At 36.0% G+C, this 25,679-nt stretch overlaps 2 protein-coding genes across 4 annotated transcripts in view; both read right to left on the bottom strand.

The window, feature by feature from the left end:
- Positions 1 to 1,002: 1,002 nt before the first annotated feature.
- On the bottom strand, positions 1,003 to 25,533 carry EBAG9 (estrogen receptor binding site associated antigen 9). 3 transcript variants are annotated; one of them, XM_058564803.1, is made up of 8 exons: positions 25,109 to 25,533; positions 15,586 to 15,660; positions 14,729 to 14,826; positions 11,303 to 11,381; positions 10,355 to 10,513; positions 8,612 to 8,719; positions 5,104 to 5,195; positions 1,003 to 1,826 (listed from the first exon to the last, which is right to left on the bottom strand). In XM_058564803.1, exons 3-8 carry the CDS (start codon positions 14,809 to 14,811, stop codon positions 1,706 to 1,708), a joined length of 642 nt encoding a protein of 213 aa, XP_058420786.1. In that variant the 5' UTR covers positions 14,812 to 14,826; positions 15,586 to 15,660; positions 25,109 to 25,533; the 3' UTR covers positions 1,003 to 1,705. The 3 variants fall into 3 exon arrangements, with proteins under 3 accessions (XP_058420786.1, XP_058420785.1, XP_058420787.1); XM_058564802.1 differs by lacking the exon at positions 15,586 to 15,660; XM_058564804.1 differs by lacking the exon at positions 15,586 to 15,660 and having other exon boundaries at positions 25,144 to 25,533.
- The window catches only part of PKHD1L1 (PKHD1 like 1), a 166,194-nt gene continuing 165,741 nt past the window's right edge, over positions 25,227 to 25,679 (bottom strand). The window contains 1 exon segment of the mRNA XM_058564477.1: positions 25,227 to 25,618. Coding sequence (XP_058420460.1) covers positions 25,227 to 25,618 — 392 coding nt within the window.

Here is a 25,679-nt window from a genome sequence, read left to right as displayed (position 1 = left end):
ACAAAAATCAAAAAGCCAAACAAAAAACAAAATCTCACCCACATGAAAATCATGACCAACACAGACTTCAATACTTGTCAATTATTGGGGAAAAGTAGTAAAATTTATTGTAGTAAAGGAAAGGTTATCCTTTATGAGCCCCAAATTTAGAGAATTATGTAGCATTCCCATAATAACTAAAAATAAATACAAATAAGGGAAGAAAATACATTTATTATTAAAAATTTGAGTCTAATTCTAATTACTTGAGAGTTTATTGGCCAAAACTCTCTAATAAACATGATAACTGAAAATGTGGCTTGGGGCTATAACAAGAAGCTTTTTACCAAAGTTAAATTTCAACTGATTCTACAATCACATTTAGTCTGGCAGCTTAGGCTAAGAACTTAAGAGAGCTCTCATTGTATAGTTTGTGATTTTACTATGAAATATCACTTAATTCAAATATATTAGCAATATTTGGCTTGTATAGTATGACATTCTAAAAACCCACAAAATGTTACTTTTGGGCAACAATTTTTAAGGAAGTAAAAATCTTTAAAAATTCTAAAGCCATAGAAAATCAGGCTGGATGTATTTTGACTGTGGAGAAAAAATTAATGGAATTTTAAACTATCAAATCTACATTCTTCTCTATGAACACAGTATGTGTCTATTTCCTTAAAACTATTTTGGAGCCAGTCAACACCCAAAAATAAAAATATTATTATTCCTATCTTGGTTAATAATTTAACGAATCAATAATGTTATCTCAGCTAACAACACAGGTAACCTGCACTATGTCAGGTATATAAAACTGATACAGAAATCATCTGAAAGCTTTGAAATATTAGAACTGAAGGCTTTCTGCCTTTGTAAATAAATGGCTTTTGGGAGGGAGGAACTAAGGTACTTAAAGACACCGTTAACATCTTAAAATCTACAACCAAAGGGAAAAACTACTAATACTAGTTTTTAAAACTTACAAGTTATAATAATGTAAAACAAATTTGTCATTTTAGCTGATTTTCAATATGTTTATACATGCAATATAAATTACAAATATGTATAACATTACAATACCAACTAAAAGAACACAATGATGTACAAAATCTTTATGATAAATAAAATATTGCATTTAATGTCATTTTCTTGAAAACAAAAATCGTCAAATTCCTTAATACTGTATCAAACATAAACAATACCAGTTCAAATTAGAGGCAATGTGCGCCAACACCAGCTTCTGACAATAAAAATAAAGTAAAAGCCCTGCAGTTTGTCTGATTTAGGTCAGATAATCATGGAAACAAAAGACTATTTAAAATTATTTATTTTATCATTATGCACATGGAAGGAAAGCATTATAGACAGCAGAGTTCTGTCCCACCATAAAATTATTTACATCCATTTATTCAGCTAGAAACACTAGCTTGAAGAGGTACTGTTATATTCCATTTGTAATCATTTCCCTATAGCAAACAATTGTCTTACACTTGGAGCATATTGAAGACAACATTCTCATAAATCTTTGTTGTTCTTTTGAGTCTCCATCACTAAGAATTCAAGGTACTTTGGGAGAATCCTGGTGTCTGGGATGGTCTGATGAATGCAGTAAAATCAAGCAGTGTGTTTGTATTTGGAAAATACTCTTAAATCCATACACATGTTGCTGGGTCGTGGAGCTCAGATTTCTCCTCCTGGCACAATGACACTTGAAGAACATTTGTTATGAAAGTTTCACGCCAATTTTGTTTTGTTCCTTCTTCATTAGCCGCTGTGCTTCCTTTTCCATTTTCTTCCTTTGTTGCTCTGCTGCTCTCTTTTCTCTGTCTGCTATCTTCTGCTGCCTAAAAAGAAGTAGATTCATATTTTTACTTTTAGAACATACCACCCAGGTAAAATGGCAAATGAATTCAAAGTTTAAAATTCTTCATTCTGGGGCCGGCCCGGTGGCGTAGTGGTTAAGTTCTCACGCTCCGCTGCTGGCGGCCCGCGTTCGGATCCCGGGCACGCACCGAGGCACTGCTTGTCAAGCCATGCTATGGTGGCGTCCCACATAAAGTGGAGGCAGATGGGCACAGATAGATGGGCACAGATGTTAGCCCAGGGCCAGTCTTCCTCAGCAAAAACAGGAGGATTGGCATGCATGTTAGCTCAGGGCTGATCTTCCTCACACACACACAAAAATAAATAAATAAAAGTCTTCATTCTTCTCATTGCTTTGAAAATTCCAAAGATTTTCAAAAATAGTATTTCTTTTAATCCCTAGAAGATGGCTTGCAAAATAGAAGGATTATCTCTATTTTACAAATAAAGAGACTAAGGCTAAAAGGCACAAAGGCTAAATAAGTGACTTGCCCAAATTCATAAGATTAAGTAAAAGGATAAGAACCCTCATCTCCTGACCCCTCTTCTTCAGATTATTTTCACTAAAACACTATTTCCAATGGACAGCACCTTCTTTTTGATACCATTCAGACAACCTGATATTGAGGAGTAAATCTGTTATTATAATAGTTAAAAACAGTCAGTTAAAGGATGTCAAGAACACAGACGTGCAGAACACAATGCAAAAAGAAAATGGAAACACCTTCCAACTAAAAGCTAGAAATCTATTTAAGGATTAACATTTGACCAGCTCTTCTAAAGAGGGGACAGAATGGTAGGTATTTACTAATTACACAGTATGGAGTACTCATCTCCTCCCTAGTCCCCCAATAACTCCACTGACCAAAAAAATCACTAAACCTCTCTGATGTTTATTGATTGATTTGTGTGGGGAGTAGCAACAGGAGTGGGGTGATGAAATAGAAGAAAGGGGAGGGAACACAAGTTGGTCCTGGATCTAAAGGCTTAGGGTATGAGAAAATAAATCAAGAAGCATGCAAGGTTGAGGAAGGCAACTGTACGCCACGGCTGGGCAGGGGATAGGTACCACTAGGTTATATACAGAAAACTTCAGTGTGGATTACCGACATGTGGGACAGCTCAAAGACGACTATAGTGGCTGAAATGTATATACAATTCTCAATCATACTTATAAATGGGAGTAAGCAGAGTTATGGATGACCATAATTCAAGAAGGCAGAGAGATTTATTTTAGGCAACATTTTTACCTCCACCATCGATTAGCTGAAGTTTCAAAAGAATAGTTTAAAAAAATCTCCTTTTCACTAGCTCTGCACACTTTCAAGCAAAACTGATAATTTGCACTAAAAAAGTCAAAACACCAGTGGCAAGAAAGGAGACAGGAAACGAATTATAAAGGGCTGGCTAGGTTACAAACAAATAAGATAATCAAGCTTTGACCCGGTTACTTGTTGAAATATAAACATCAACAATTATAGTTCCTGGCACAGGAGGCAATGTAGAGATTACCACAGACAAAATATACTTTCCCTGTCCAACCAGATACATGCTTGGAATTACTAAAGTACCAGAACTTCTTCCTTAACGATACTGATCATAGCACTGGTAGTATTTTAAAAGTGGCAACGGGAAATAGGCTGAGTTAAAGGATACGGACTGTGGATACAATTTGAAAATTCTCAGTGTTCTTCTATGGGCAGTAACAACGTATGGAAGCCTCCACGTCTCTGTGACTCTACTTAGGCAACTTGCAGGACAAAGCATGTCTATTACTGACTAACAGGCTCCCTCTCCCAAGCTGTCATATAATGTAAAACACTAAGTTGGGAGTTTTTTTGTCTTGTTTTATTCAGGGTGCAAGAGGATAAAAGGTGGAAAAGAGAAGGTTTTTGCACAGTGAATGTTAAGATCCTTGTGAACTCATAAACTCCACAGTGGTCATTAAGATTACTGGATTCAAAAAGAACAGCCCCTTCCTTTATCGTTGTGGTTAATGACACTAATAATCACTAGAATCCCCAAAATGTTCTAAAATACTCAGACTTCTATAATTTATCAAAAAAAATAGAGTAAAAAAAATGAGATGACATCTTTTTTGATGATCCATGCAACATAAAAATGTTGCCATTTACAATTTAAGAAATATTTTCTTTATAGTAAATAATGATCAAACAGAAACTAAATATTTAAAACTCTCCCAACTTCACTGACTTTTAAAAATGTGACCCTTATCTGTTAAGAAACAAATGCTGTGAACAAGGACAAGACCAAAAAGAAAAGTTAGCCATCACGCTCATCTAACTGCACCCTCTGCTGGCTGTTCAAGGTAACTGTGATTTATTGATAAAAGACAGGAAAGGAAAATAGAAAAATGAAAGATATTGTTTTGTTACGACAGTCAGATAAAGGGTAATTCGTTTTCTAGCCCGATTATAAAAACAGTCTTTTAAAATAAAAACAAACTCATATTGCTGTATTTTACTACATCATCTTTAAAAATACAAAACTAATTTAGATATCTGAGTTTTCATCAGTGATGACAATCACAAACTCTCTTAAGGTAAAGTTTCTGTTTATTCTTTGACCTAATGCAGCAGTAGCAAGAATTAAATTTATTGCTCAGAAAAACAAAGAAATAAGAATATAACAACCAACAAAAACCTCAAGAATAATTATTTCTTTTCTGTAGAATGGGCAGTACCTGACATATCATTTACCTCACAGGACTTTCAGTATATCAGTGGAGATATACACACGAATGTTGACTGCTATATATGTTATTCTCATTCAAATGTGCAGTGCTAGGCCCTATGCTAGACCATGGGGAAACAAAAATAAAGGAATAATTTCCGACCTACAGAAATATAGAGTGGTGGCTCATATTTCATAGCAGGACATTTCAAGAGGTAAGTACATTCCACAGGGAATGAAGTATTATATTGCAATACGGTGTATATATGTAAAAGATCTCATTTGCCATTAATAAACTTCTTCTTTTGTTGTATTATTATTTATTTTATTATTATTATTCGATTATTATAGATAATGCTTTAAATTCGTGGTTTCTGTGAGATTTTAATCATATAAAATAGCATATGTAGTCTGAAATACAAAAAGTATCCCATGTTATCTAAGGTTCAAGTGAGAGAGAATAAAGAAAAATATAGCATTTGGCAGAATAAGTTTTCTTGACCTTAAATGCAACATGAACAATCTAGTTCTTCTACTCAAGTTGCAACGTAATTACTCAAATACCTCAGAACCTCTTCTGCTTGCCAAGCAGCATCTTCTTCTTCTTCCCATGCATTGGTATTTTCCTGCCAGGTATCTAAGTCACCTAATTCAGGCTACAACAAAAAACAAAACAACACGACAATAAAAAAGAGCTACGCTTTCTCCACTCAGCAGTCAAGAAGAGCATCTTCTAAGACATAACTCAGAATGTGCCATTCCCCTGTGCCTTCTCCCCTTCCTTACCACATCCTATACTAGGCCCACATGATTTGGCCCCTGGTTTGCCTGGAACTGAGGGGTTTCCCAAGAGCCATGACTTTCAGTATTCAATAGTCCTGGGCAAGTCCAGCTTTCTTCCTATTTTATGTTTTAAAGGATACTCCTTTTATATTAACTGCTCTTTTTTTGCCTATTTTAATTTGGAATGAACAAGAATAAAACATTTCTTCTTTCTGTTTCTTTTTCTTCTCAGTAAGAGGAAAGGGGGGGGGGTGGAGTGGGGTGGGGGAAAGAGAAGAGACAGACTGATCCCAGACTGAATTAGAGATGCTTGACTGGACTACTGAGAAGATGAACTGGAAGAACCGAAGTTTCCAAACTAGCACAGTCATCTTCATTTAAGCATACGTAATTTGTAGATTTTTCAGTGGCACTTACTGTCTGGGTCTCAGGCAAAAATGACAAATCAGGGAAAATTTACTCTTCATCAGGGAACTTCTATGTTGTACCTCCTTTTGCATGTCCTACTTACCTGATACCATCAGACTGCCACTACCTTCCACTATTCCCCAGGCCAGACCTCTAAAAGTTCACTTTTTTCTTCCACAAATCAATGAAAATGCTCACACTGGAATGTTTAGTTAGGTGTAGAAGTGATTATGTGCATAAAATAACTGGCCCCAATCTGTGAACAGACTTATTATATTCACTTTTGAGCACTTCCAAGTAAAAATGAAATAAAATGTGTTGTTTTCTCCTTCTAACCATAAATACAATACCATCCTCTGTTAAAAAAATTTATAAGTATTTCTGGTTACCTGTTTAACACAAATTCCTAAAAGTAGAATAGCTAAATGAATGACAAGAAAGATTTTTAAATTCACTAAAACAAAATACAAATGACCTTCTTGAAAAGTCGTACCAACTTATCTTCCAGACAGCAGTAGGTGGGAGTCTTGTTTCCTTGTACCTTTGTCAATACTGGTAATAGCCTTCTTTTCTATCTTTGCTAATTTGTTAAGATTTAAAAATGGTGTCTTGTTATTCTACTTCGAATTTCTTGGAGACCTAATATGATCAAACTTTTCCTCATGTTATCAAGTTATGTCTATTTCTTATCTGTAAATTTATCCATTTTTCCAATAAGGTGTTGGAATCTTAGTGTATAAAACATTTAAATATAAAAAAAGTGAAACTACTAAGACCATAAAAAAAGAATGATATCTGATCCATTAGTAGACATGGCCTTCTAAACAAAAAGGAAAAACTTGTACAGTATAAGACTGATAGATTTGCTACATAAAAGCCAAATATGTCTGCACATCAAAAACATCCAAAGCAAATTACAAAACTAACAACAAACTGAAAAGTTGTAATAGATGACAGAAAAAAGTTAATATCCTCAGTATAAAAAAAGCTATCACAACAATACAAATGATAAATTCCAGAAAAAAAAAAAAAAAAGAATGTGCAGTTTAAAAGAAGAACCTAATTTGTAGAATGGGTGGTAAGATAGTTTTGGTGTAGAGAGCAAAGTGCAGGAGCTTACCATTCTCTTCTAGGCAATGCCCCTTTATTTGGTCTGCTTGGGAGGAAAATATGTGGAAATAGCATGGGAGACATTCTCCATCTACCCTATTTACCCCTTCCCAACTCTGTAAGCAGTTACATATTTACAACTTTATAATGAGCTATATTAGTGTTATAATAACTTATAATTAGTTAGGTGGCAAACATTTACTAATTCACTGTGTAGGTCTGAACCACTTTACCAATATGGATCAAACATATGTGAATAAAGTTTAAAATTTAGAAATATAAAATAAAAAATTAAACATTATGATGCTATGCTATTTTAGAGTAATAGCTATGGTGCTATTTATGCTCTCATAGCATCATGCATAGGACTTATCAGAATTTGTAATATTTATGTGTGTGATCATTTATTTAATATCATACCTCCTCCATTAGAAGGCATTCTTCTGAGGCAAGGATCCTGCCTGTTTTGCTTATTTTTCACTATATTACTAGCACCTAGAAAGCATCTGGCATTAGTAGGAATATTTGTTGATCAATTAATTAAAAACATACATGAACATGAGTTCCCTGGGGAGAGGGGCCTCAGAAGCACCTGTGCAGTATAAACAAATTGGACAGATGGACAGATAGATGTGGTGGTTTAAAACTATGTCTGTAAATTCTCTGACACTTCATCCTTAGGTGGAGCTTAATTCCTCTTATGTCGGCTGGATTTAGTGACTAGCTTCAATGAATAAAATAACATGGAGGTGACAGTGTGTCACTTATAAGACTGTCATAAAAAGGCATTTTGTCGTAAGAAGGCTTCACTCCTGTTTGTTCTCTCTCTCTCTCAGGGATCTCTTGTTTTGGTAAAGTCAGCTTCCTTATGTCATGAGGAAACTGAAGCAGCCCTATGAAGAGGTCCATGGCAAGGAACTGAGGCTTCCTGCAACCAACCAGCATTGACTTGCCAGGAATGTGAGTGAGCCACCTTTGAAATGAATCCTCCAATCCCAGCTGAGCCTTTAGATGACTACAGCCCCAGTTAATGACTTGTCTGAAAACTCACTAGAAACCCGAGCCAGAACCACCCAGTTTAGTCACCTCTGGATTCCTGATCCACAGAAACTATATGACATAAAAAATGTTTCTTGGTGTTTTATGCCACTAAGTGTGGGGTTGTTATACAACAATAGATAACTAATATAAGCAATGAATCAATAACTACTAAGCAATATTTAATCAACCTAAGTATGCTTAAGCATAGGTCTGGAAAGGGGTCTGGACACTGGTGTTTTTAAAAAAATTCAAAGCTAATTCTGATATGCTTTCAAGGTTGAGAACCACACTTACATCCTTTCCTCAATACTTTTGTCCTTAAAAGGCTGCATTTAAGTCAAACCCATTTTAAGTCGAATGACACTTTAAATGTAGGTATACTCTATTAGGGAGACACTTCATAACTCACTTAAAAATAACCTGCTATTAAGGTTAAATTTTAGTGGTAATCTCTTTAAAAATCGTATTTTCAAATAACATTTGTCTCTATCTCATAAATGTACAATGGAACTCTGATCTTAGTGTCTTTTATCTTAGTATGAGTAATTTACAATCTCATAAAAAGATAGGATTGGTGAAACTCCAGATTAATCTCTCTCAAACTGCTAAACCTGTTTCAAAGTCACAGAAATACAAATACTATGTTCACTTCATTTTGTTTTTTTTCTTCTTTTTTAAAGAAAATAGAAACAAAAACAAGACCCTGCTTAGAGAGCATTAATATACTTACAGACTGATGAATAAAAGGCATATCTTGTGTAGCTGCTAATCTACTAGAGAAACCTGTGCTACCATCTGGGATGCCAAAATTTAATGGTTCTCTCTTCTTAATAATGATCTGAAAGATTAATTGAAATAGAATTATAGAAATATTTTACACATTACTATATAAAAAAGACAAAATAATTAACTGACCAAAGCATTTTTAATTACTTAAAATATGTTCTACCTTTCTTCTTTTAAAATTTACAAAGTAAAAACTAAAAAACAATGCTCTGTAAAGACTACCAAAATTCCCAGGCAATTATGACACAAACCAGTTACATACTAAGAAAAATTGTATTTCACTTAAAAAAATAAGTAAATAAATTCTCATTTTCCTCCTTCCTCTTCCCTACTTTCCCTAGCCCCCCCAAATATAATTAGGAACTTTTAGTCACTACATTAAATAAGTATATGTATCAAATCCTGCCAAAAGTATAACCAGCTCTCTAAGCATGTGGATATCTATGAATGCATTAATGCTTTCAGGCCAGTAGTAGTAGTTTTGTAGCCTAAAAGCATTTTCATTCTAATTAATCTATTAAGGTTCTATCATAATATACTGGGTTCCTATTGACAACAGCAATATACTTCCACAATACAAGGTATTCATCTACTAAGAAACCTGATTAAAACTCCCTGAAAAATACACAACTTAATACTTTTCAGCATTGAGACATGTGGACAACTCAAGGTTATCAACCTTGAGAATGTAAAAATAAATGTACAGCTGAAACTGGCTGGGAGGCAGAAGATGGTGAGGAACCCTAGTAGAGAAGAGTGGAATAAATAATGTCCTCATTTTATAAAGTATATTTATAAGAAATATTTTCTATGCTTGACTGAACAAGAAATGGAATTTTAAGTGTGTTTTTTTGAAATAGCAGAGTGACTGGTGAGGTAGATTGGAATAATAACATTAGAGTATCTGAACAAGGGAGAAGGGGTGTAAGCATGGTATGAAGTCAATGGACCACGTCTGTGATTGGTAAATGAAGCAATAGCAATATAAGCATATCATATATAGATATGGTGAAAAACACTAGGAAAAGCCCAAACAGAAAAAGTCATGAGTGGCTGCATCTGGGAAGTAGAACTGGCTCTGAAGAATGATGGGGCAGCAGTCTATTGCTTTTCATAAACTCTTCTATATTCTTTGATTTAAAAATTTTTAAAAATGTACATGTACTATTTTGATAAAAAGAAAGGAGAATACTCACTATTGTTCTTTTTCCAATAATTCCCTGCATCTTTAAGTAATCTTTCATATTCAACCCAAAAGGGATTAAATAAAGTATGGATGACTAAGCAAACCCACAACAATTACTCCAAGTTCTCAGAGCCTTGCGTCAGCTTTATAATGGTTACAAACAATGGAAACTAGTTATCAGTAGTTTCTAGGTTTTAAGGTTAGAATTGTATCTTATTCAGCTTAGTCTCCATAGCAGAGACTGGAGTCTAGAATCTGATATATAGTAGGATTTCAATAAATGCTTAGATATAATTTTAAAAGACTTGGGGGTACAACTTTTTAGATCTATGTCTAGGTCACTTGAATACATAAACTTCTTTAACATGACAGAAAACACAACAAATTGATAATTAGAAATATGCTTTCTAACAAATAGTAATTATACTGCCTAATTTTAACTATAGGAATCTGAAAAGCAGTTTAATAGTTTAATCTCCAAAGCACAAATCTTTAACATACTTTCTGAGTTTTCCTTATAGTTGGTGTCATGTCCTTAAAGTAGTCAGGTTCCAGTTGTTCCAAAGCATTTTGTTGTGTTGCCACATTGCCATTCCCTCCTTCAATCTTTACACTTGTGGGTGCATCTTCATCCCAGGAAGTCCACTCTTCAACATCTGTCTAAATTTAATTGATCAATATTGTCAGCAACAATCAGGCAACCTAATTAACATCTCATTCATCATTTATTAGAAAAACAGGCTTTCTGAAACATTGGTTTTCAAACTTTTTTGGCCAACAGGAAAAATATAAATTTTATATCACATACCAAAACTAGATCAAAAGTTTAAAAAAATACCCACTTTTACTATCAATTAGACATTTTGTTCTATCCATTAAAAAACAAAAAGCAAAACAAAACAAAAGCAAATGTTTTGAAAATTGAACTGACATTAGAACTACAGCCCACAGAAGGAGGGCTGGGACTTGCAACCTAAGCCTAACCACGTTGACTGCCTGATAAAGTAAAAAATATCAACATTCTTCATAAGATTTAAATAAGATAGAGTCTCAAGAATAATATTCAAAATGTCCATGAAAAACCTGAAATGATCCAGCAAACAAAAGTCAAGAAATCTCTACTTACATGTAAAAAGTCAATCAACTGACGCCAACCCCGGGATGATATTAATGTTGGAATTATCTAAGACTTTAAAATAGTTATTATAAAAATGCTCCAATAAGCAATAGTAAACACTCTTGAAACCAATGGAAAAAAATCAGAAAATCTTAGCAAAGAAACAGAAAATAAAATGAAGAAGCAAATAAAATTTTTAGAATAAGAAAATATAACAACAACAGAAATCCTGACTCTCACTACCAAATTAATTTCATGACATACTAATGGTCTGTACTCTAGTTTGAAAAATACGGTTCTGGAACACTTATTCAACCTTTAAAAAAAATTACCTGTTTAGGAACTGATGAATAATCAACTGTAGTTGGCAGAGTTATTTGGTCTCCACTTAATTTCCGTCCTCTGCCAGATCTAAAACAAAAATGAAATAGTTTATTTCAAAAACTACCATAACAGGCATGGGTAGAAGCACAATAGACAGTAACTTAAGGGTTAAAAGAGAAGATATTTTTCAATTTTAAAATTATTTAATAATTAACAGTTGCTCATTAAGATATGAAAAGGCATGCATCAGATATCTTTTAAATGTTTTTAAAATCTTGGACAGGACAACATAACTGCTTTTTGGTTTAGGGCTCAGAATTATAGACAAACTCAGGAGGAATATAAAGCCAAAAACAAAAATGCAAAGTGGTTTCAAACCATGCTCCTTAGGGTACTGAGAGCTCCGTGGGTGAAGCTCAGGGGCACCTATGCTGTTTTAACCAGGGTCGCTTGGCTTTTGTTTGCTTTACATATTTGGTTTCTTGGTAAGATTACCCATTAAACTTTTAAAAAGTTTGAAAATCACTGGGTTGAACTAAACCATAACTCATAAGTTTTAGGATTAGTAGGAAAAGTACTATATTAAACAAGATAGGTATTATAACTCAGTTGTTGAGATCATAGGCTATGGAATCTGTGTAAACCACAGTTTTCAAGTAATTATGAGTCTAGTTAGAATTACCTAACTTCTCAGCCTCAATATTCTCATCTGTAAAATGCAGGTATTGAAACCTACTTTTACAGGGTTGTTGGGAAGATTTATTTAAGTGACATATTTAAGGCAGCTAGATACTAGACAGTGCCTGCTTTATAACAATACATTAAAAAAATGGTAGCTATTATAAATGATTAGTCACTTGCTTCACTTCAAATAATTTATAAAGCATCTACTTAGAGTTAACTGGTAAAGTCAGCTATTTTTACTACAAGATTAGAAATCATACTTTGTTTAAAGTAGGAATAAAAAAGTAATACAGTCTACTACTAAATTTATGATGTAAACCTGGTTATTTTAGAACATATGATCTAGGTTCCTTCTGACACTTAAGAAAGGAAAGCTTATTCTGGGGCGGGCCCGGCGGCATAGCAGTTAAGGTCGTGTGCTTGGCTTTGGGGGACCATGGTTCACCCATTCGGATCCTGGGCGCAGACTTATACACTGCTCATCAAGCCATGCTGTGGCTTGATAGAGGGAGATTGGCACAGATGTTAGTTCAGTGACAATCTTCCTCAAGCAAAAAGAGGAAGACTGGCAACAGATGTTAGCTCAGGGCCAGTCTTCCTCACCAAGAAAAAAAAAAATGAAAAGCTTATTCTAACCAAGGGTCAGTTTTCTTTAACACTGAACATACAATCAATCCTAAATATATTTACATTGATAGAAATTTATAGTGACAACAGAAATGTCCTTAATATTTTTTAAATCAAATGCAATTTCTTATACTAAAAATAATCTATATTCAACAGAAGTTTTAGAAAATACAGATGCAAAGAGAAAAACATCTATAATTTATGACCATTGTTAACACAACTACTTTTAACCTCAGCCTTGTAGCAGCTAATATCCATTCTTATCTTGCTTTACCTAGTGAATTTCTGGCTATTCTTCCTCATGTTCTGATGACTTGAGCACTTAGTTCACTATTTCTCTTACTTCTCAAATCCTGTCCTCTTCCTGTGTGATTTCAGCAATCACCTAAATTTTCCATTTCTTTCTTGACCTGCCTTCCTCCAGCAATCATCTCCACTCTATTTCATTCACTCATTCCCACTGCCATACCCTGAATTTAAATTTTTTTTTTTTGGGGAGGAAGATCGGCCCTGAGCTAACATCTGCCAATCCTCCTCTTTTTGCTGAGGAAGACGGGCCCTGGGCTAACATCCACGTCCATCTTCCTCTACTTTATATGGGACTCCGCCACAGCATGGCTCGACAAGTGGTGCGTCGGTGCGCGCTTAGGATCTGAACGGGCGAACCCCGGGCCACCGCAACAGAGCGCACGCACTTAACCGCTTGCGCCACCAGGCCAGCCCCTTAAAATTTTTTTAAAAAATTCCAGACCACTTTACTTCTAACAATAAATTCAATGCTACTTAATGCTCAGAGTTTTAGTAGCTATAAAATGGCTATTTAGCAAGAGAATACATTTCCTAGCCTCTCTTGCCGCTAAGTGGCCATTACCACTAAGCTCTGGACCGTAGGCTATGAACAGACTTGTCGCATGCAACTTTTAAATCATGTCCACCAAAAGAGAGAGCTGACTGCCCTCCACTTCCTCTTTACTCTACCCTACTCTCAGTGTGTCAGTACTTTTTTCATAGTACCCCTAGGCCAAAAGAAATGTAACAGTTCCATTGATTAGGCCCAAACAATTTAATACTTGTGGATGGCCCAACTGCTTACTAGCCATTTGAAAAATAATACATATAAATTTAAAGAAAAACAATATTTTGATTTCATTCTTAAATAACCACAGGTACTTACTAAAGGAATGTGTGTACCTGTTGGACACGGCACAGCTTCTTAAGCCTTGGAATCAGACTGGATACCACCACCCTCATTTTCTGTTCCACGTTAATTTTGGTTCAGTACTAGCTTTTAATTACAACCTAAAATCCTAGCTTTGCAAAGATAGGTCACCAAAAATACAAGTAAACAAAAACTTCCCTCAAACCTTCAAGACCATCATCAGAAGTACTGCTGCAGGATCTAACGCTGCAAGTGTGAACTACCTTGTGCCAGTATTGTGTGCAGCGTTTAACAGATGGTGACTATCATATTCACTGTGTTTTGCTGGAAAATTTAAAAAATCCTATGGCACCCCTGTGAGTTTAATGGGAAGCCCTGAAGTGCTTGAACACATAGTTTAGGAACTATAGCTCTAGGGTACGGTAGTGTGACAAAAGAGAAAGAATTCGAGTCTCTGGGTGACTAACCAAAGCAGAATGACTTGTCTGCCCCAGACCACCTGCACATTCTAGAATATTACTTAAGACACAAGGAAAACATCTATTTTGTTTGAGGTTTCTCTAAATATAAAATAACATTCATATTGCAGTATATTAAGAAATATCTATGCCTAGTTCCACCTAACCATTTTAAAACATTCTGATAAGGAAACAATTATGTACATAAAAACTCTCTAATGATTATAATAATAAAAGTTGGTTTGCTTATTTCTGAAATACCGTAGTACTAAGTATGTCATTTTAATGGAAGACGTTAAGAATCTGAAACAATGAAAAGAATTAAACCTCTACTTTCCAGATCTGAAGTAGAGAAAAAAATATTAAAAAATACTAGAGATTAATGAATGAATACTGCAAAAAAGATATTTAGCTTCACATAGTCTGTCCTGCCTTTTTGTAGTTCTGAAGGTATCCGAAACCAGCAAGAAGATAAACAGGTCAATTTGAACACAAAATTTGTTTACCTGCATATTAGTCTCTTTAGGAATGAGAATACTGTTGCTAGGCAGGTACAAACTTTAAATAACCGAAACTGTGTGATAGCCATGGTGGGAATCAAAACCTGTGGAAAAAGTACAAAAATAAACGCATTAAACTGATTTTAGAAGCTATACTCCCATTCTGAAGCCAAGCTGAAAAGTCCTATTATAAGCTGTAAAAGTCAGACATATCTTTTACTTTTCTTTAGAAACCACAAATATAACACAGTAAATTTTAAAATTAAAATATAAATCATATTGACAATTCAAGAACTAAGTTTTTGAAGAGTTTTCAATAGTTGAGAGGAAAAAAACCTTTTTGAGGGGCTTGCCCGGTGGCGTAGTGGTTAAGTTTGCGGGCTCCGCTTTGGCAGCCTGGGGTTCACAGGTTCAGATCCCGGGTGCAGACCTATGCACCACTTATCAAGCCATGCTGGGGCAGGCATCCCACATATTAAGTAGAGGAAGATGGGCAAGGATGTCAGCCCAGGGCCAATCTTCCTCAGCAAAAAGAGGAGGATTGGCAACAGATGCTAGCCCAGGGCTAATCTTCCTCACCGAAAAAAAAAAAAACCTTTTTGAAATATTCTCAGAATGGTTTCTTAAAGGAATTCTACTTAAATTATCTATATACAATTTATTTATGATTTATTTTCTACTAAAAAATCAAAAAAGTATAAAAGTATTTACTGAGTCTTCTGTACCTTTGGAAGTTTGAACCATATGAACATAATATAGTAGTATTCAAAATATTTTTAAACATTTTTAACTTGTAGACAGATACACTTTATTATACCCATTTTACAGATGAGGAAATTGAATTGAGAAGTCAAATAACTCACCCAAAGTTACACAGCTAATAAGTTGGAAGTAACCATAGAGATCATCTAGTCCACTGGTTCACATATTTGGGGATCCTTTAAACAAATAATGATAACTGGCCTAGTAAATTAATTAAATAACATTCTCTGAGGAGCAGGGTCTAGTCATAGCTAATAAGCCAACAAAGCAGATAAAAATTACTCAATAGAAAAGGCAGCAGAAAACAAGGTAATGGGGAACAAATAAAGATGGGGGAAGTCGAAAACAAATAGCAAGATAATAGACTTAAACCTAACCATATCAATAATTTCATTAAATGCAATTTGTCTAACATCCCAATTAAAAGGCAGAAATTGTTAGATTGGAAAAAAAAAGGAAGACCTCACTACATGCTGCCTACAAGAAATGTACTTTAATATAGAAACACAAATAGTTAAAAGGATGGGGGGAACACATACCATGCTAACACTAATCAAAAGGAAGTTGAAGTGACTATTTCAATGTCAGCAGATTAAAAAAAAAAGCAAGTATAAAAGCGGTCATTTCATAATGATAAAGGGGTCAGTTAATTACAAACACATAACAATCCAAAACACATATGTCCCTAATAACAGAATTATGCCAATATCATAAACAAGAGAGGTAACATCACTAGAGAGTCTACAGATATCAAAAAGATATTGAGGAAATATTACAACTTGAATGTCTATATTTGACAAATGAGATAAGATGGACAAATTCCTTGAAAGGTACAAGTTAGCAAAGAAATAGATAACCTGAAAATCTATCTATTAAAGAAATCGAATTTGTAGGCCCAGATGGCTTTCCCTGGTGAATTCTATCAAACACTTAAGGAAGAAGTAATACCAATTCCACACAAACTGCCAGAAAACTGAAGAGGAGGGAATATTCCCCAACTCATTCTTTCTTTATTTTTCTTTTGCTGAGGAAGATTAGCCCTGAGCCAACATCTGTGACACTCTTCCTCTATTTTTGTATGTGGGTTGCCACGACCACAGCATGGCTGATGAGTGGAGTAGGTCCGCACCCAGGATCTGAACCAGGGCTGCTGAAGCGAAGCATGCAGAACTTAACCACCATGCCATGGCGCCGGCCCCTCCCAACTCATTCTTTGAGGCTAGCATTACACTGATACTAATCCAGACCAAAGACATTACCAGAAAAGAAAACTAGAGACCGGGGCCAGCCCAGTGGTGCAAGTGGTTAAGTGCGTGCACTCTGCTGCGGCGGCCCGGGATTTGCCGGTTCGGATCCTGGGCGTGCACCGATGCACCGCTTGTCAAGCCATGCTGTGGTGGCGTCCCATATAAAGTGGAGGAAGATGGGCACAGATGTTAGCCCAGGGCCAGTCTTCCTCGGCAAAAAAAGAGGAGGATTGGCAGGGTTAGCACAGGGCTGATCTTCCTCACACACACACACAAAAAAAAACCAACAACAACAACTAGAGACCAATATCTTATGAACATAAACACAAAACTCATTAACAAAATATTAGTAAATCAAAATCAACCATATATAAAAGGATAATATATCAGAACAAGTGAGGCTTAGCACAGGAATGTAGGGTCGGTTGAACACTTGAAAATCAAATGTAATTCACCACAGTAACAAACTAAAAAAGAAAAACTCGATATTCATCTCAGTAGAGACAGAAAAAGCATTCGACAAAACCCAACATCCATTCCTGATAAAAACTCACAACCAACCAAGAATAGAAGGGAACTTTGTCAACCCAATCAAGGACCATCTATGAAAAACGTACATTAACATGAGACTTAATGGTGAAAAACTGAACACTTCCCGCGTAAGATTATGAACAACACAAGCATGTTTGCTTTCATTACTTCTATTCAACATTGTAGTGGAGGTTCTGGCCGGTGCAATCAAGCAAGAAAAGCAGATAAACGGCATCCAGATAGAAAAGGAAGAAGTAAAACTGTGTTTGTCTATGTAGAAAATGCAACGGAATCTACTATCAACTGTATTTTTATAGGTTAGCAACAAACAATCACAAACTGAAATTTAAAAAAAATTTATAAGAGCACAAAAAATATGAAATACTTAGGGGCAAATCTTGAAAGACCTGTATACTGAGAACTATAAAATATTGCTGAGAGAAATTTCAAAGACCTGAATTAACTTAAAAAGATCTTTCAAAGCTCGAAGACTCAATATTGTTAAGATATTGTCTCCCTAAATTGAACTATAGATTCAATGTAACTGCAAGCAAAATCTCAGCAGGCTTTTTTCTCTATAACTTGACCAGCTAATTCTAAAATTCATATGGAAATGCAAAGGACCTATGGTAGCCAAAACAACACCAAAAAAGAACAAAGTAGAAGGGTTAATACTACCTGTCTTCAAGACTTGTTACAAAGCTACAGTAATCAAAAGGGTGGCGTGTTGGAGTCAAGACTGACAAATAAATCAATGGAACAGAATCGAAGGTACAGAAAGAGACCCACATACATATGGACAACTGAAATTTGATGACGATGTAAAGGCAGTTAAGAGGAGAGAGGACAGTGTTTTGGACAAACAGCACTGGAAAAACTGGGTATCTATATGCAAAAAGAAACAAACAAAACTCTTCAACCCATATCTCACACCATTTACAAAAAGTACTCAAATGGATCACAGACCTAAATATAAAACCTAAAATTACAAAGCTTCTAGAAAAAAAAAATAGGACAAAAATCTTTGTGACCTGGGTTGGGCAAAGATTTTTTAGATATGATACCAAAAGCACAACTCCTAAAAGAAAAATTGATAAATTTGGGCTTCATCAAAATTAAAAACTTCTACAATTCAAAAACACTCTTAAGAGAATGGAAAGATAAGCCACAGATTGGAAGAAAATCTTTGCAAAGCATATATCTAATAAAGGGCTTTTATCTAGAATATATAAGGACCTTTCAAAACTACTAAGAAAACAAACAACCCAATTAAAAAATGGGCAAAAGCTCTGAACAGACACTTTACCAAAGAAGATATATGTGGTAAATAAGTCTACGAAACGATGGTCAACATCATTAATCATCAGAGAAATGCAAATTAAAACCACAGTTAAAAACCATTAGTACACACATTAGAATAGCTCAAATTAAAAATAATGACCATACCAAGTACTGGTGAGGATATGGGGCAACTATAACTCTCCTACAATGGTAGTGGGAGTGCAAAATGGTACACCAATTCTGGAAAATAGTTGGCAGTTCTACAAGTTAAACAAACATGTACTGTATGACACAGCCATTATAACTCCTAAGAATTTCCCCAAGATAAATGAAAGCATATAACCACAAAAAAACTTGTTGTACTTGAATAGTACCTTTATTTTTAATAGCTCCAAATGGGAAACAACCCAAATACACATAAACAAATTGTGGTGTATACACACAATAGAATACTACTCAGTAATAAAAAGGAACGAACTACTATTGCAAGCAATAGCATCGATATACCTCAAAATAATTATTCTGAATGAAAGAAGCCAGATAAAAAAGAATATATACTATATGATCCCATATATTTTTAAAAAACTCTAGAAAATACAAACAAATCTATAGTGACAAAAAGTAGATCAGTGGTGCTTTGACACGGGGCAGGGAGGGATGGGAAGGATGGATTACAAAGGGGCATGAGTAAACTTCAGAGAGAATGGATGCACTTACTATTTTGATTGTGCTGATAGCTTCACAGGTATGTATATATTCATCAAAATGGATCAAACTGTACATATTAAATATGTGCAGTTTATTGTATGTCAAATCTAGCTCAAAAATCCATTAAAACAACCTATGCTAATAACACATTTTTTAACAATATTATGTCACTTAGGAAAGTTTTCAGACTCTGGTTAGAATCTTAAAAGAAGTTATTAACATTATCATCTTGCATTGACTATTTGTAACTCTTTCTGGAGAGTCAACTTCCATTAGGAAATTAGGTCAATTAGTGACAAGAAACATATTACAGAATTTCATTAGAAACAGAACTCTGATTTCACAACAACATTTCAATATACTGTAATAATAGTATATACCTTACTCTTACTATATACCAAGCATTCTTCTTAGTGCTTTACATGTAATAACTCATTTAATGCTCACAACAACCCTATGAAGGATTTCAGGCAAATATTATTTTATCCCTACTTTAGATAGGGAAACCAAGGCACAGAAGGGTTAAGTAATCTGCCCAAACACACAGAGCTGGTAAGTTACAGAACTGGGATTTGAACCCAGGGAGTCTGGTTCTAGTGTTTGAGTCCTGAAAGAGCACACTTATACTGCCTCTCTATGATTAAATCAAAAGATATGCTTCTATATAAAAGAAATGCTGAGGAACTGGGGACTAGTTAAAGCCATGGCAACCACAGGATAAAAAATTCTCAAAAATGGTAAAACGGGTATTCTTTTGCTAGTCTTTTAAACATGGTCATTATTTCCAAATGTTTCTTCGTACATTTTAGTCATCTACACCATAATACGTACTGCATATATTATCCTAACAATCACTAATTTAAAAATTACTTAAAATGAGTTTTGGAACAAGTTAAAATTAAATATATTAAGTAACCATGAATTTCCCCATTCAGAGTCTCAAAATAAATAAAAAAGAGGGAAAAGGAAAATAAAATTTGTTAATCCATCAGAGATGGTCATTTTTCCACTGTAGACAGTTGGAGTAGATCACATGTTCAATCAAGTCACAAGAAATTACAGGCGTGCGCACAAACACACACAGGAATGGTGTTTCTAACAATGGAATTTCAGGTTTTAGCTTTTCCTTACCAATTATTTGTCAAAGGAGGAAAATTACTGAGTAAGCATTTAGAATCATATGATTCCTATGCTGGAGTAATTTGAACATATCAATGTATCATCCAACTTCTTAATGTTCTCAACCAGCAAACTAAGATACACTGAAGTTAATTTTCCGCTAAAAGTGAGGCAAGGAGCTAATAATAAAGTCACAACTAAAATCACTGGCTTCCCAGTCCATTAGTAACAATTTTCAAAGCAATCATCTTAGTTGGTTAATACCAATATTTGGAGTAGAGTGATTCCATAAAACAAAAAAGGAAAACACGATTTGATACAATTTTTTTTTTTTGAGGAAGACCGGCCCTGTGCTAACATCTGTTGCCAACCTTCCTTTTTTTTTTTCTTTTTTCTCCCCAAAGCCCCAGTGCACAGTTGTGTATCTTAGTCGTAGAGTTGTAGCTCTTTTATGTGGGACACCACCTCAGCATGGCTTGATGAGCGATGAGTAGGTCCGTGCCCAGGATCTGAACCCTTGAACCCTGGGCCACTGAAGTGGAACACGTGAACTTAACCACTCCGCCACCAGGCTGGCCCCTCATACATATTTTTTTCCAAAATAAAAAAGCATAAACAGTGTATTTGGACTTCAGTTCTACACATATTTACTTAAAAGTGGAGAAACCTAACTTAAGTAATAATTATCATGAAACCAAATTAAAGTGACAGCTGCGCGTTCCTTCTACTCAAAATCGAAATGCTGACTTGTTTTTAAAATTATCTTATATGGGTATAAAGATAAGCAATAGAATTTATAAATATAACATAATGATTAAAATCTTCCTGGTTAGGGGCCGCCCCGTGGCTTGGCGGTTAAGTGCACGTGCTCCGCTGCTGGCGGCCCGGGTTCGGATCCCGGGCGCGCACTGACGCACGGCTTCTCCGGCCATGCTGAGGCCATGTCCCACATACAGCAACTAGAAGGATGTGCAGCTATGATATACAACTATCTACTGGGGCTTTGGGGGAAAAAAATAAATAAATAAAATTATTAAAAAAAAAAAATCTTCCTGGATAAATACACTCTCTCTGTACTAACAACCTGCTGTTTTAAAATGTATTTCACGTGGATTAAACCAGAGAGCACTCTGTTTTGTTTTTAATTACTAGATATGTAATAAATTACTTTATTACTCCTAAAGTCTTGAAAATAGCATGTAATAATTTTCTCAACTAGTAGAATATTACATTGAGTAGGTTAAAAATTATATAGTAAAAAACAGTGGTCACCTCTGATGGGGGATGGTACAGAAGCATGAGGGAACTAAGATCTATATACCAACCTAAGTGGTAGCAACACCAGTATACTTTACTGTATATCCTGTTTGTATGTTAACCTTAATATAAAAGTTCAAAACAAAAATAAAATAAAAATAAAAACAAAACAAAACCAGAAAGCAAGGAAAAAATACTTAACTCTTGTTTTACCTGATCCTAATTGCTCTGTAGAGCCACTACTGCCAGTCCCTTCTAAAGAAGGGCAAAACACAGAGCTAGTCCCTTCGATTTCTAGGGTTAGAAAGGTGTAAAGGTCAAGTAGACCCTTTACAGTAACAGAGTTCCAAAAGCCTCCCTCAGCAATGCTCATGCATCTTCGCACAAGTGGAGGTTGTATCTCCACAGCAGCTGAATGATTTACCGAATGCCTGTGCCTGGAGACAGCCTACTAACTGAGAGGATGGAAAGAAAAGTGACTTTAAGAGAAAGAGAACCAAGAAAATATTAAGAATTTCGCTGTTCAAGTAACTTAAATACTTGTCAAAAACATCCCCAATCAGTGGTTTACTAGGCTTCAAAAAATGCAACAATTTTGACTCCTCCCTTCTCTTATCCCCTTGCATTCAAACTGCCAAAAAGACCTTATTCCATTTCCTAACACTCCCCATATTCTTCTCTATTTCCACTGCATTCTCCCTAGCATAAGCCTTTACTATGTCTTGCTGGACTATTGTAAAGTCGTCTTAATTCCAGTATTTTTCTCTTACTGCACTTATATCTCCTATTTTGTACTACAGTTATTTTTATATACCTTATCTGCCCTGCACAATCCTTCCGCAGAGGATCTTATTCACCTGGTACCTCCTGTTACCACTTGCAAAATAAAACCTGAAAGAAAGGTTTGATCGCTTCATTATGAGAATGATCCAAATAATTAAAATGATGAATAAATGCCTCATTTAAAGCTAACTGGTAAAAAATAAAACTCTCAACCAAAAAAAAAGCAAGCTTCCCTAAATGAAAATTTAGCCTAAATTTTCAGAAACATTATAAGCCAAAAAAGATAGCTAGAAAAGAGACTGTAGAGCACGCGGCACGCGCGCGAAAAGGGGACAGAACTGAGGAGATCTCTATCAGGATGTTCTGAAGGGAGATGACATGTAATATTTAAGGAGTGGGGAGAGGAGTGGGTCTGAGAATATACAGGAATGAAGAGTTGATAATAAATTTCACATAGAGGCTTGGCGACCATGATCATCACCTTCCCACAAATATTGTTGTGTGTCATTGTTCAATAAGCATCTGTCAACTTGAACAACTTCAGTGGTAACTGGAAATAAAATTTAAAATTTTGTACCAACAGAAACAGGAAGTGGGACTATTACTGACAACAGAATAGAATTCTCTCTGGCAATTAACAATATCCTCATTCTATGGTGGCGTAGTGGTTAAGTTTGATCACTCCACTTTGGCGGCCTGGGGTTCACAGATTCGGATCCCAGACAAGGACCTATGCAATGCTCATCAAGCCATGCTGTGGCAGGGTTCCCACATATAAAGTACAGGAAGATGTGCACAGATGTTAGCCCAGGGCCACTCTTCCTCAGCAAAAAGAGGAGGATTGGCAACAGATGTTAGCTCAAGGCTAGTCTTCCTCACCAAAAAAAAAAAAAAAAAAAAAGAATATCCTCATTCTGTGGAAAATTTGCTTTTGTGATTCATGAAAGAGAGGAACTAATATTCACTGACCAGCTACTATGTGCTAAGTACTATCTAAATATTATCTCACTTAATCCATAAAACCATCTTATGAGATAAATATATTATTGTTCTCTTTTCACAGAATTGAAGCAGAGAGTAAGCACATGTTTCCATGCTCCCACACCCAATGACTTAGACTCAAACCTAGGTCTATTTAATTTAAAATCCAAGAGTACCTAACAATAAACATTCTTAGTAATTCAGTGATGATATTATAATTTCCAAGACAAGTTTTCCAACCAGTTGTACTGAAATGCAGAAAATGCAATCAAGTTAACTATTAAGCAACACTTTTGATTTTATCAATTACATCGATTTGCAGGCAGGAATATTCTTTAGAACCTGTATTTAATGAATGTTCCAATCCAATTCAATGAATATATATACTCAGCACATATCATGTAACAGATACTACCGTGGGTGACGGGAAACACTACTGACCCAGTACAGAGTAACCTGTGTTGGCTGCCCAATTGTCATGAGCTAGTGACAATGCAGGGGACTAAGGAGGCAGGGCCCCTATCAGTCTTGCTCAGTTTGGTATTTTCAGGTCTGGGCCAATGCCAAGTACATAACAGGGACTGAAATACTTGTCAAATAAAGAAAAATTAACATTCCTTGAGCAGTCAATATGTTCAAGATGCCATTCTAGACAATGTATGTTCCATCATCTCACTAGAATCCTAAGGACAAACAAGAGGTAAGTTTCACTGTTCCCATTTAACAGATGAGGCTGACAAGGAAGCTCAGATTCACTCACCTAGGATTTAAACACACTGACCCCAAAGACCAGGATCTCCCCACACCATATTTCATTTGGGAAACTTTTTCTTAAATTTTATACTCATTGCCTCAGTTTGGTTTTTGAAATGCCCTCTAGAGCACCAATTTGATAAGTACGCATCTTAGGCCACCTTGCACTTTGGTTGCTTCAAAATACTTTCTAGAACTGAGAAATGCTAATATAATCTAATTTTAAAATTAAAGTTTCCTTTAAAATTACTAGGAAAATACAAAAACTTGAGATATAGCAGAATATTCGGAACCATGAAGCAACCTATCCTCAGGGCTTCTGGAGAAATGACATCTCTAGGAAATCAATAGGAATGATAGCTCGGCTATGTCAAGTGAAAAAGATGCACCTACAATGTTAAAGAAGAATGCTGCATTACAAACTGAAAGATTAAATGTATCTTTCTTCCTTGTAATTCCATGTAAACTGCTGGCGAGATCCTTCCAGTAGAGTCACTATATCCCGATTCGTTAAACAAGCCAAGCCAAAACTACGTTGGTACACACCAGAGTAAACAAGTCATCAACTGCTGTATTTCTAAAACTGTATTTTTGAATTTTTTTAATACCAAAATTTGAGAAACCAAATGGTCCAGTACAGTACAGAATACCCTCCAATTAAGTTTGTAGCTCTCTGAAGTACGTTAAGGAATATCACAAGGCTCCAAAAACAAAATCTACCCGAACTCACTTAAATTTGCAAAACCAAAGCTCGGCAGCGGTAACGGAAGGGGAACTAGAAGCAGAACTAGAAGCAGACCGTGAGAGCGGGTGGTCAAGTCGAACACTGCACAATCTGGCAACTCCAAGTCAGGCCCTCCAATATGTGACACCACTGACTCCTACAAAGGCAGAGTAAGGTCTCCCGAATGACTCAAAAGGAAAGCGTTTCATAACTAAAATGCTTTCACTTCAGATTACCCACCTGAAATTAGCTGATGGGAAAAAAAAAAATCATACCCACTGTACAGACGAGAAAAACGGCAAGAGCGTTTTCGGGTTACACAACCCAACGCCATGCGCACGGCGTTTCGTGAAACGCTCTAACTGGCTGGAAGCGGGTGCCGGGTGGGCTGGGAATTGGATTTTGGAACAATCTGCCTGGGAAGGAGCAAGGCCTGTAGAGGAAGAGCAGGAAGGTCGGGCAAATGTCCCTGCGGGGGGCGGATGGGGGGACACGGGGGTTTAGGGGCCGGCGCCCCACAGGCCGGTGTCCCACGCGTGAGCCCGGCATGGTGAGCGCTGCCCGCCCGGGGCTGCTCCTGTCGTAGTTCCTTCACCCCAGGGGTCACCCTGACCCGGAAACAGTACCCCCGAGGGGCAGTCGGCCGTGGAGGGGAAAGCCGGCGGAGGCACGAAAAGGAGGGTGGGAGGGCGGGAAGTGCGAGGCGAAGAGGAAGGCTGACGACGGAAGGGTAGAGGACAGCCCCCAGGCCTGGGCGGGGATCGGGGTGGGGGTGGGGGAGAAAAGCCCCTCGCGGGCGCGCGCGAGCCGC

The sequence above is a fragment of the Diceros bicornis genome, chromosome 21, assembly GCF_020826845.1.
Source record: "Diceros bicornis minor isolate mBicDic1 chromosome 21, mDicBic1.mat.cur, whole genome shotgun sequence".
Taxonomy (NCBI): domain Eukaryota; kingdom Metazoa; phylum Chordata; class Mammalia; order Perissodactyla; family Rhinocerotidae; genus Diceros; species Diceros bicornis.
This window is presented reverse-complemented; position numbering and strand designations above follow the sequence as displayed.

What these genes read in the sequence shown, in the direction of transcription:
- EBAG9 (XM_058564803.1), bottom strand. Translation starts at nt 14,811, where the DNA reads ATGGCTATCACACAGTTTCGGTTATTTAAAGTTTGTACCTGCCTAGCA. An exon ending in CTAAAGAGACTAATATGCAG is followed by an intron (nt 11,382 to 14,728) that starts GTAAACAAATTT and finishes TTTTTGTTTTAG; the next exon opens with ATCTGGCAGAGGACGGAAAT. An exon ending in CTATAAGGAAAACTCAGAAA is followed by an intron (nt 8,720 to 10,354) that starts GTATGTTAAAGA and finishes TTAATCTTTCAG; the next exon opens with ATCATTATTAAGAAGAGAGA.